Source organism: Rattus norvegicus, chromosome 11, assembly GCF_036323735.1.
Source record: "Rattus norvegicus strain BN/NHsdMcwi chromosome 11, GRCr8, whole genome shotgun sequence".
NCBI lineage: Eukaryota > Metazoa > Chordata > Mammalia > Rodentia > Muridae > Rattus > Rattus norvegicus.
Window position 1 is genome coordinate 54821325 of NC_086029.1, and position 13330 is coordinate 54834654.

General features: G+C 36.1%; 1 protein-coding gene across 1 annotated transcript; it reads left to right on the top strand.

The window, feature by feature from the left end:
• The first annotated feature begins 4224 nt into the window (after positions 1-4224).
• Positions 4225-5148, top strand: Or5h25 (olfactory receptor family 5 subfamily H member 25). Its single transcript, NM_001001106.1, has one exon. It carries the CDS (start codon positions 4225-4227, stop codon positions 5146-5148), a length of 924 nt encoding a protein of 307 aa, NP_001001106.1.
• The last annotated feature ends 8182 nt before the right edge of the window (positions 5149-13330 follow it).

Sequence of the window (13330 nt, forward strand, 5' to 3'; positions counted from 1 at the left end):
AATTATGTTCACTCATTTGTCTTTAAAGTTCAGTTACTTATAAGTAGAAGATTTAAATTGCATCATTAACTTCTAACAATAATATTTATATTATTAGTTATGTGTTCATAATATATTGTCTATGAATGTATGCAGAGCAGACTTTACATACAGAATATGTTTCATCTTGTAGTATACCTTAATATATATCTAGATATATGTTCATGTAATTTTAAATAAATACATATTGGAATATGACAAAGATATTTTGGCTATCTTTCCTTCATTAATGATTTATTAAAGTCCCCATATCAAGCAATCTGAGAATCTGTATCTCTTGGTGAGCTTTGTGCTCCATGAAAGAAACTATCTCCATAAATATTACCCTAAAGATGTATTATCGGCATGGCATATATCATATGTATGCAAAATTGATCTGGATCATTTCTATTCAATTAATCAAAATAAGAATAAAACCACGCCTACAAAACTGTTAGATAGAAATGTGGATTTGTGTTCTTAAATCAAATTATTAAGATTTGCAGAAAAATGTTTTTAAATCAAAAAGACATCATATAGAGAGAAAAACAAATCCACTGACCATATTCATTCAAATATATCAACTACACAAAGTTAATGAAATCAAATTTAATGTGTCTGTTTTTAAAATGTATGTCCTAGAGAAAATATATTTTGAGCTTTTAAAAAAAAGAAATGTTTTTGCAAAATCGATAATAGTTAATAAATAATAAAGCTAAAAAAACATTGAAAACCAAGCATCAGGAACTTATTTTTCTATATATAATTTCAAGGGTGCATTTAAATAAACTTTGACTTAGATATTTAATTTTAATTTGGGTAAATACAACATATTTATATCATTTTCTTTCTCTCTTCTCCCTCCAAATATTCTTACTCATGTTCTCTCTCTAAATAGTCTCACATATTTAGGGATGTGTGTGTGTGTGTGTGTGTGTGTGTGTGTGTGAGATGTTGGTGTATATTATATATGTATGTATGATATTTATATATATGTATTATGTAGTGTCTATTTATATGTATTAAGTATATATGTGTATATTATATATGCGTATTATGAGTATGTGTGTGCATGTTTATATAATTAAAGAGAAAGAAGCATTCTAAACTTTCAGTCATATGTGGCTTCTTCTCTATTCTTTCTCTTTTTCTAGATAAATCCATCTGTCTTTGTTAAGCACTGCCTGCTTCTCTTCCTCCATTTTATTTCTTTTTGTCCACTCAAGTCTCCCATTCCTTTTTGGTTGTGATTTTTCTCTTGCTAGTGCTTTCCTCTTCTCTTACTTTTTAATATGTTTTCTTGTATTGGATATATATATATATATGTGTGTGTATATATATATATATGTGTATATATATATATTTACTTTTTTTCTTTTCTTGTATTGGATATTAAGATGTCAAATATTGTCCCCTTTCCCAGTTTCCCTTCCTGCAACCCCCCATACCATCCCCCACCCCCTGCCTCCATGAGGGTGCTCTCTCAGGTGCCCACCTACTCCCTCTGCCTCCACACCCTGGCATCCACTATACTGGTTACAAATGTTTTCCCCCTTCACAGTTTCTCTTCCACAAACCAATTATCCCATCTCCCCTCCCTCCCTCCTTCCTGCATTTGTGAGGGTGCTTTCCCCACCCACCCACTTCCTCCTCACCTCCCTAGCATTCCCCTATGCTGGGGCATTAATGATTTACAGGAAACAGACTCCCCTCCCTTTGAGCCAGAAAAGGCAATCCCCTGCTATAAATGCAGCTGGAGCCATGGGTCCCTCCAAGTGTACTGTTTGAATGGTAATTTAGTTTCTGGGAGCTCTGGGTGGTCTGGTTAGTTGATATTGTTCTTCTTAAGGGGTTGCAATACCATTCACTTCCTTCTGTTCTTCCTTTAACTCTTCGATTGCTGATGTCATTCTCAATCTGATGGTTGGCTACAACATCTCCCTCTGTATTTCCCAGGTTCTGACAGAGCACCTCAGGACACAGCTATATCCGGTTCCTGTCAGCATGCACTTCTTGGCATCCATATTGTCTGGGTGTGGCGTCTGTATATGGGATGGATCCCTAGGTGGGGCAGTCGCTGCATGGTTTTCCTTCAATCTGTGTTCCATTTTTGTCCCTGCATATTATTTATACAAGAGAAATTCTGGGTCAATATTTTGGAGTTGGGTGGGTGGCCCCCTCCCTCAACCGGAGGCTGTGCCTAACCACTAAAAATGTTTTTTACAGGGTCTATCTCCTTTTGTTGTTTGTTTCAGCTAATGTCATCCCCATTGAGTCCTGGGAACTACTTGCATCCCTGGCATCAGGAACCTTCAGAAATTACCCTCAGTTTCCCACTTTCCCATTGCTACAAATCTCCATTCAAATTCCTGACCCTCTCTACCTCTTCCCCATTTCCTCCCAGACCTGATCCTACCCCCTTAACTCTCCTCCCTCTCCCTCAATCTCCTATGATTATTTTGTTTCCCCCTCCTGAGTAGGAGTGAAACATCCACACTTTGGTCTTTCTTCTTGGGTTACATATGATTTGTGAATTTTATCATGGGTAATCTGAGTTTCCTTGGCTAATATCCACTTATCAGTGAGTATATACCATGTGTGTTGTTTTGTGACCATATTATCTCCCCCAGAATGACATATTCTAGTTCCATCCATTTGCCTACGAATTTCATGGTCATTGTTTTTAATCACTGAGTACTAATCCATTGTGGAAATGTATGAAATTTTCTTGATTCATTCCACTGTTGATGGTTATCTGGGTTCTTTTCAGCATCTGGCTGTTAAAAGTGTATGTGTCTTGTTATATGTTGGAGCGTCTTTTGGGTACATGCCCAGTAGTGCTATAACTGGGTCTTCAGTTAGGACTGTATCCAATTTTCTCCGGAAGCTCCAGACTGACTTCCAGAGTAGTTTTACCAACTTGCTATCCTACCAACAATGCGGGAATGTACCTTTTTCTCCAAATCCTTTCCAGTATCTGCTGTCATCTGAATTTTTGATCTTAGGGATTCTGACTGGTGTGAGGTGGAATCTCAGGGTTGTTTTGATTCACATTTTACTGATGGCTAAAGTTGTTTGACCATGTCTTTAGGTTCTTCCTTGCCATTCAAGATTTCTTTGTTTAGCTCTGTACCCCATTTTAATATATTATTTGCTTCTCTGGAATCTATCTTCTTGTATTCTTTGTACATTTTGGGTGTTAACCCTCTATCTTGTGTAGGCTTGGTAAAGATTTTTTCATTTTGTTCTATTGACAGTGTATTTGCCTTAAAGAAACTTTTCAATTTTATGAGCTCCCATCTCTATAAAAGCTTTTTCTTAGGTGTCCTACAGGTAAAAGACTACAATAGTCAGGGGCCACAAAACAGTTGGGAACTCTCCTCCATTCCTTTCAGGACACATAGCATCACATCATGGCTATCTCATTCCCACCATTCACTGCTATTTTCTGATTACATGCAAAATACTACTTTCAGAAAACCTTAAAATGTTCTTGCATTTTCTCCTGAGTTCAAGTTTTATTAATCAAATAAAACTAACTCATATCAGAGTGATGTGAATGTTTGACTTCTTGTAAAAAAAATCCAGTCACATTTCAGATCTCAGACATGAAGATCTCCAGGCTGTGTTAGTCCATTTTCAGTCATTAAAATTTTCTCAACACTCAGGGATCTCGTGTCACTTACACCCAAAGATTCTTTCCTTTGCCTTCTGACAGCATATTTATCGGCTTTATTCTTAATAGATATCCATCATTAAAACCACATTCTTCAAAGATCTCATTCAGTTCTTCTTTGTATTACTACTGTGTCTTTCCTTTTGTTTTTCATTGAAGTAACATGGACTCAGAAAATGATTGATTATAACAGAAATTCTGGAGGTATCATGGTAATTGGCTTGGAAAACATGGTCAAAAGACTACAGCAATGTAATCATACCTGTTCATTAGTGTTAAAAGTTATCTTCTCTTTAAGTATATTAGCATGTTCAAGATTTTTATGGGAATAATAAAGTGAAATAATATCTTCAATTTGAAGAAAAAATTTTAATTATATAGTGATACTAAATGAGATATGGCAGTCTTCCTGATAAGGACATAGTTGTGTTTTAAATTTTGCTACTCAACATTTTATTTTACAAATTTTAGTGACTTCTGTGTGATATTAATCATTTTTCATTTCAGGGACGTCTAGTAAGGACATAGGGATGGAGAACACAACTCTGCTCATTCAGTTTGTCCTCACGGGACTTGTTCATCTACCCCAGTGGAAAATCCCCCTGTTCCTGCTGTTCTTGGTCATCTATCTCATCACCGTTGTGGGCAACCTTGGTCTGATCACTCTCATCTGGAATGACCCTCACCTTCATATCCCCATGTACTTATTTCTTGCGAGTTTAGCGTGTGTGGATACCTGGTTATCTTCCACAGTGACACCAAAGATGCTACAAGACATTTTTGCCAAGAGTAAACTGATCTCTTTCTCTGAATGTGTGATACAGTTTTTTTCATTTGTAGTGAGTGCAACCACAGAATGTTTTCTCTTGGCAGCCATGGCCTATGATCGTTATGTAGCCATATGCAAACCTTTACTCTACCCAGTCATCATGACAAATAGGCTCTGTGTACGTCTTTTAACATTGTCCTTGGTAGGTGGGTTTATCCATGCTTTAATTCATGGAGGCTTTTTATTCAGATTAATTTTCTGTAATTCTAACATAATATACCATTTTTATTGCGATGTTATGCCACTGTTAAAGATCTCCTGTAATGACCCTTCTCTCAATTACCTGATGATTTTTATTTTCTCTGGCTCGATCCAGGTATTCACCATTACAACCATTCTTGTCTCTTATACACTTGTTCTGTTTTCAGTCCTAAAGCAAAAATCTATCAAAAGCATAAAGAAAGCTGTTTCCACCTGTGGAGCCCATCTCCTCTCTGTGTCTTTGTACTATGGCCCACTTCTATTCATGTATGTGCGTCCTGCATCTCCACAGGTAGATGATCAGGATATGATGGACTCTGTATTTTACACAATCATAATTCCTGTACTGAATCCAATTATCTACAGTTTGAGGAATAAGCAAGTTAAGAAATCCCTGGCAAAATTTTTGAAGAGAAATGCTTAGATTTCACATTGTTATCTGTTGTGCTCTTATTAAAACATGGCAAACTTGTGCAGATTTGATGTGGCTATATTTTGTATTGTCAAAATGTTTTGAAAATGAACCCAAACTAGAAATTTTGTTGTCCTAGTTGTTGTTGTTGTTTTGTATGTGTATGTACATGATGTAGGCATACTTAATCCTAAATTGTCATGTTTGCTTAGAGAAACTTGCGAAATTATTTTTATTTTCTTAAAAGAGTGTCTTTCAATGAACCTTGAGTGATAAGTTTAACTTGATAACCACAGTTTCCACCCTCCTCATCACTGAAATTACAAGCATGATCTGTTCTTCATTGGAAAGCCTACCCATACTGACATCAGGATATCATGTTGCTAGGGATGCAACTACAATTATTTATCTTGAGCAGCTACTGCTCTTTCCAAGTATACATACCCTAGTCCCCCAGAGATAGCATTAAATGAACTCTTGTTTATGTGTCCATTTCTTTAAAAAATATATGAAGTGAAAAACTTAGTATAATAAAATAAATACAACAAAATCAAGTTAAACTCTGTGACTAGTTTGTATGTTATTTATTATGACATCATAAGGTCTTTAGCTACTGTAATAGTGTAGTTTCTGTGAAAATAACATAAATTTGATGTCATTGACAACTTGGACAGTCTTAGAATATTTCCCTGTTCTGATGAGACAATGCTATGTCTCTGTCAACAGATGCAAACCTTGGGATTGTTGATAAAATATGAAAAGGTCCTTTATTAAATTCTGTGGGGAAATGATGATTCATACAATTCCACCTGTGTTTTCCTCAATGAAGGACGAAGACATGGGAGTACAAGTGTAAGATTAAGACTTGGCAGGCTGTCAAAGAATGTTCTGTGGTCAGTCTGCTTGGGAAGGTGAAGACAGGCTCATTTTGTTCATGATCTGTGTTGTCCTTGAAATTCTCTCCAGTTCTGGTCAGTGTCTTATCAGCATCCAGGAAGTGTCAGGCAATCAAAGCATTAACTGCTTGTATGAAAGAAATATGTGAGGGGTTTTGTTGAGGAAATGTAGCAGTGGAAGATGGGAAAAGGATCCCAAATTGCTTATATTTTATAATAGGAAATTAACTAGGATTCAAATGGGCTATCTAAGAGTGTATAGTTGAAGAAACCATATTCTACATGTATATAAGATAAGCTCAAATAGTTTTACGATATAGTGTCATAGTCTATATCAGTTGTTGTTGTTTGTTTTGTTTCATTTTTGTGGACAAGAGCCTACAGAGGGGCACTTGGGAAAATTTCCTGAATAAACCACCAATAGCTTATGTTCTAAGTCAAGAATCGACATATGGGACCTCATAAAACTGCAAAGCTTCTGTAAGGCAAAGAATACTTTCTTGAGGACAAAACAGCCACCAACAGATTGGGAAAAGATCTTTACCAATCCTACATCCAATAGAGGGCTAATATCCATTTTAAACAATGAACTCATGATATTAAACTCTAGAGAGCCAAATAACCCTATCACTAATGGAGTACAGAGCTAAATAAAGTATTCTCACCTGAGGAATAGTGAAGAGCTAAGAAGTACCTTAAAAAATGTTCAGGGTTGGGGATTTAGCTCATTGGTAGAGCGCTTGCCTAGCAAGTGAAAGGCCCTGGGTTCAGTCCTCAGCTCCAGAAAAAAAAAGAAAGAAAAAAGAAATGTTTACCCTCTTGCTTCATTGGGGAAATGCAAATCAAAACAACACTGAGTTTCCACCTCACACCAGAAAGAATGGCTGAAATTAAAAACTCAGGTGACAACAGATGCTGACAAGGATGTGGAGAAAGAGGAACACTCCTCCATTGTTGTTGGGATTGCAAGCTGGTACAACCACTCTGGAAATCAGTCTGGAGGTTGCTCAGAAAATTGGACTTTTTACTACCTGAGGACCCAGCTATACCACTCCTGAGCATATATCCAAAAGATGCTCCAACATACAGAAAAGACACATGGTCCACTATGTTCACAATGGAGTACTGCTCACCTATCAAAAACAATGAGTTTATGAAATTCATAGGCAAATAGATTGAACTACAAAATATCATCCTGAGTGAGGAACCAAATCACAGAAAAACACACGTTTTGCACTTACTGATAAGTAGATATTAGCCCAAAAAGTTGAATTACCCAAGATACAATTCACAGACCACATGAAGCTCAAGGACAAGGATGACCAAAGTGAGGATGCTTTAATCCTTCTTAAAATGTGGAGCAAAAATATTCATAGGAGGAAATATGGGGACAAAGTTTAAAGCAGAGGCTGAAGGAATGGCCATTGAGCCTCTCCTCTCATTGATGACTGCATCCTCTGCTACATATGTGGCTGGAACCGTGGGAAGCTCGATGTGTACTCTTTGGCTGGTGGTTTAGTCCCTGGGAGCTCTGGAGTGTCTGGTTGGTTGGTATTTTTGTTTTTCCTATTGGGTTGCAAACCCCTCAGCTACCTCAGTCCTTTATCTCCCTCATGCATTGTGGACACTGTTCTCAGTCCACACTTTTTTTCATGTGTCCGATAAGTTTAGTTATGCTGTGTAATCATTTTATTGAGTTCCAGAAACCATTTCATTTCTTTCTTTAATTATGTCTTGACCTATTCTTCATTGAGTAGAATTGTTCAATTTCCACTTATTTTAAACTTTCTATTTTCTCTGTTGTAGTGGTAGCTAGCTTTAATTCATGGTGGCCTGATATGATCTAGTTTGTTGTTTCAATTTTCCTTTATCAGTTGAGACTGAGGACAAGGTCAATTTTGGAGAATGTTCCATGAGGTACAGAGTTAAATGCATGTATTTACTGTTTTTCTGATTTGGTAAAATGTTATGTGACTACCTGTTAGGTACACATGGTTTATAATGTCTGCTGGTTCCTAGTATTCCTCTGTTTAGATTTTTGATTGGATGACCTTGTCATTGGTGAGAGTTGGGTACTGAAGTCCCTCACTATTGCGATATGAGGGTCAATGTGTGCTTTGAACAGTAGTAGAATTTCTGTTACATATTTGGTTGTCCTTACACTTGCGACATTGATGTTAAACTTTTACATGCCATTTTTCCTTTGATAAATATGTACTGTCTTTCACCTTTCTTTTTGATTAATTTTGGTTTGATCTTGTAATGTTTACACTATTTTTTTTTATGTTCATTTCCTTGAAACTCATTTTTCCCTTTTCCCTGAGTTGGTATCTATTCTCGATGTTGAGGTATATTTCTTGGGTGGAATAGAAAGACTTGATTACTATTTTGACTGTATCACCTTCAATGCCAAGAATGTCACAATGACAAAGTATGTTTAGGACGATTTCAGAAATTGATGGAAATTCAATCATAATGCCAAGCAAAACTTCATTTAATAATTTTAATGAGAGTCAAAACAGGTACTCAACTTTTAGAACCAAAATCCTCATATGAAAAGAATGGTATCGGTATACAGACCAATTTGGTCTTGCTATAAAATGATAACAATTTTTGTTTTTAGTTTTATATTAATAAAATCAAGGTGATTATCTAAAAGCAAAAATGCATTGAGTGTATGGTAAAAATTACAATTCATATCCCACAGAAACCTGAACTCTGAATCACATGTTTGAAATACAGTTTTATGTTGCTTAAATCAATGGTATTTGATGTGCAAATTGCACAGCTGTTCACCAAAACTGTAGTGAAAACCCAGTGGAACAGAATTACTGCCATGGCTGCCTCATCATTGAATGGATTTTAGGGTGGTTATACATTTAGAAAACTAGAACAACCACCAAATATTTCACATAACTTGCACGCACACACACACACACAAACACACACACACACACACACAGAGAGAGAGAGAGAGAGAGAGAGAGAGAGAGAGAGAGAGAGAGAGTCATACAGAGACAGATGGATACAAAGATAGACAGAGACAGAGAGACAGAGAAAGAAATTTTATCATCGACATCATCATGTCATGGTTGATGAACTCAGGAAAAGCACATTATTCGATGCCTTAAAATTGTGTAGTAGTTTGGCTAAACCTGTCACAGTGTGAAATAAAGTATAATTTCTGTAGAAAAATTAGAATCTCTTACAGTAAGTAAGTGTTTATGGTTTGGAAATTTACAGTGCCCAGTGGAACCAATTTGTAATTCTGTTCAAACCTACACTGTCCAGTAAAGAAACCTCTTCTTTGCCTCTTGTGAACCCTGATGCCCTGGAGGGAATTACAGTTCTTCAGTCCTTTCTTAGGAGAAAATCAGGCAATGGTATAAATGTTCTTGCATGGAATGAAAAGTCATATAAACACAGTTTGCTCTGCTGATTCATGAAACTTCCAGACAAATCGCGATGAGGACGATCATTGCACATGGTCCTATTGTCTTGTACTATTGTGCTTTTCCTGCTTTAGAACACTCAACACTTTATAAGGACCTTAGCTTTTTGTTTTTCTTAAAATGGGTAAGAAACAAATGAGTTGTGTAGTTTTCACCATGCTTTACACAGAAAATTAAGAAGCCATTTTAATTCATAATAATTTTATACAGTTGCTGTAAATGAAGACAGAAACAACTAAAAATTGCCTGTATATTTCAATTCATGACTAAATATCAATGGGAAAAAACCTCTAATTATTCTCTTTAACGTGTTTCAAAATCTTTTTAGCTAACTGACTTTACTTTTAGCTGTGACCCTGGCATTTAAGAGCTGAATTATATTTATTGAGTATAATGACTTTTAAATTCTCCTGAAGTAGTTTGTTATCTCAAAACTTAGTATGAAATCCTAATGATTCTCATGTATGGAATAATTCTGATGATTTTGGTAGGAGAGCCATTCTTTAATTATGTTCACTCATTTGTCTTTAAAGTTCAGTTACTTATAAGTAGAAGATTTAAATTATATCTTAAACTTATAACATTAATATTTATATTATTAGTTATTTGTTCATAATATATTATCTATGAATGTATGCAGAGCAGACTTTACATATAGAATATGTTTCATCATGTAGTATAGCTTGATATATATCTAGATATATGTTTATTTAAATATTAATAAATACATATTGGAATATGACAAAGATATTTTGTCTACTCTTACCTTTATTAATGATTTGTTAACCTCCCCATATCAAGCAATGTGAAAATTTGTATCTCTTGGTGAGCTTTGTGCTCCATGAAAGAAACTATCTCCATAAATATTACCCTAAAAATGTATTATTGGCATGACATATATCATCTGTATGCAAAATTGATCGGGATCAATTCTATTCTATTAATCAAAATAAGAATAGAACCACGCCTACAAAACAGTTAGATAGAAATGTGGATATGTGTTCTTAAATCAAACTATTAAGATTTACAGAAAAAATGTTTTGAATTTGTTTTTACATCAAAAAGACATCATATAGAGAGAAAAACAAATCCACTGACCATATTCATTCAAATATATCAACTATACAAAGTAAATGAAATCAAATTTAATGTGTCTGTTTTTAAAATGTATGTTCTAGAGAAAATATATTTTGAGCTTTTAAAAAAGAAATGTTTTTGCAAAATCAATAATAGTTAATAAATAACAAAGCTAAGAAAACATTGAAAACCAAGCATCTGAAACTTGTTTTTCTATATATATTTCAAGGGTGCATTTAAATAAACTTTAACTTACATATTTAATTTTAATTTGGGTAAATACAACATATTTATATCATTTTTCTTTCTCTCTTCTCCCTGCAAATATTCTTACTCATATTCTCTCTCTAAATAGTCTCATGTATTCAGGGATATATATATGTGTGTGTGTGTGTGTTTGTGTATGTGTGTATATGTGTGATGTCTGTGTATATTATCAATGTATGTATTATATGTTTATATGTATCATACATAGTGTGTATTCATATGTATTAAGTACATATGTGTGTATATTATATATGTATAATATATATATATGAACATGTGTATTTGTGTGTATACTATTAAAGAGAAAAAGTCATTCTAAATTTTCAGTCATATGTGGCTTCTCTATTCTTTCTCTTTTTCTAGATAAATGCATCTGCTTTGTTAAGCACTGCCTGCTTCTCTTCCTCCATTTTATTTCTTTTTCTCCAGCCAAGTCTCCCATTCCTTGTTGGTTGTGCTCTTTCTCTTGCTAGTGCTTTCCTCTTCTCCTCTTACTTTTTTATGTTTTCTTGGATTATTTTATTTATTTATATTTCTTTTTTTCTTTTCTTGTATTGGATATTTTCTTATTAACATGTCAAATATTGTCCCGTTTCCCAGGTTCCTCTCCAGAAAACCCCCATACTTTCCCCCACTTCTGTCTCCATGAGGGTGCTCTGCCACCCACCCACTTACTCCCTCCCTCTGCCCACCCTGGCATTCCTCTACACTGTGGTTCAAATATTATCCCCCTTCCAGGTTTCCCTTCAATAAACCAACTATCCCATCTCCCCTCCCTCCTGCATTTGTGAGGGTGCTTCCCCCACACCCCCACTTCCTCCTCACCTCCCTAGCATTCCCCTATGCTGGGGTATCAGTGCTCTACAGGTCCAACAGACTCCCCTCCCACTGAGCCAGATAGGGCAATCCCCTGCTATAAATGCAGCTGGAGCCATGGGTCCCTCCAAGTGTACTGTTTGAATGGTGATTTAGTCCTGGGAGCTCCGGGTGATCTGGATAGTTGATATTGTTCTTCTTATGGGGTTGTACTCCATTTCAGTCCCTTCACTCCTTCATTTAACTCTTCCCTTGGCAAAACCATTCTCAGTCTGATGGTTGGCTGCAGCATCTGCCTTTGTATTTGTCAGGTTCTGACAGAGCCTCTCAGGAGACAGCTATATCAGGCTCCTATCAGCATGCACTTCTTGGCATCCATGATATTGTCTAGATTTGGTGTCTGTATATGGGATGGATCCCTAGGTGGGGCAGTCTCTGGATGGCTTTCCTTCAATCTGTGCTTCAATTTTTGTCCCTGTATATTCTTTATAAAAGAGAAAATCTGGGCTAAATTTTTGATGTGTGTGGTTGGCCCTATCGCTCAACAGGGGTCTGTGCCTAACCACTAAATATGGTCTTTACAGGTTCGATCTCCTTTTTGTTGATCATTTTGGCTAATGTCATCCCCATTGAGTCCTGGGAACCACTTGCATCCCTGGTATCAGGAACTTTCAGAAACTACCACCAATTCCCACTCTCCCACAGATACAAATCTCCATTCAAATTCCTCACCCTCTGTACTTCTTCCTTATCTCCTCCCACTCCTAATCCTGCACCTTTACATCCTCCTGACTCTTCTCTTCCTCAACCTCCTATGATAATTTGATTCCACCTCCTAAGTGGGAGTGAGGCATCCACACTTTGGTCTTCCTTCTTGGGCTACACATGGTTTGTGAATTTTGTCGTGGGAATTCTGAGCTTTCTTGGCTAATACCAACTTATCAGTGAGTATATACCATGTGTGTTGCTTTGTGACTGGATTTCCTCACTCAGAATGATATTTTCTGGTTCCATCCAGTTACCTGCAAATTTCATGAAGTTATTGTTTTTAATCTCTGAGTAGTACTCCATTGTGTAGATGTACCACATTTTCTGTATCCATTCCTCTGTTGAAGAGCATTTGGGTTCTTTCCAGCTTCTGGCTATTATAAATAAGGCTGCTATGAACATAGTGGAGCATGTGTCCCTCTTATGTGTTGGAGCATCTTTTGGGTATATGCCCAGGAGTGGTATAGCTGGGTCTTCAGGTAGAACTATGTCCAATTTTCTCAGGAACCTCCAGACTGATTTTTAGAGTGGTTGTAACTACTTGCTATCCTACTAGCAATGGAGGAGTGTTCCTTTTTCTCCACATCCTTGCCAGCATCTGCTGTCACCTGAGTTTTTTATTTTAGTCATTCTAACTCTCATAAGATGAAATCTCAGGGTTGTTTTGATTTGCATTTTACTGATGGCTCAGGATGTTGACCATTTCTTCAAGTGATTCCTTGCCATTCATGATTCCTCAGCTTAGATTTCTTTGTTTAGCTCTGTACCCCATTTTTATTATGTTTATTTGGCTCTCTGAAGTCTACCTTCTTGAGTTATTTGTATAATTTGGGTGTTAGTCCTCTATTTCATATTGGCTTGGTAAAGATCTTTTATAAATCTATAGATTGCCATTTTGTTCTATTGACATGTACTTTG

What these genes read in the sequence shown, in the direction of transcription:
- Or5h25 (NM_001001106.1), top strand. Translation starts at nt 4,225, where the DNA reads ATGGAGAACACAACTCTGCTCATTCAGTTTGTCCTCACGGGACTTGTT.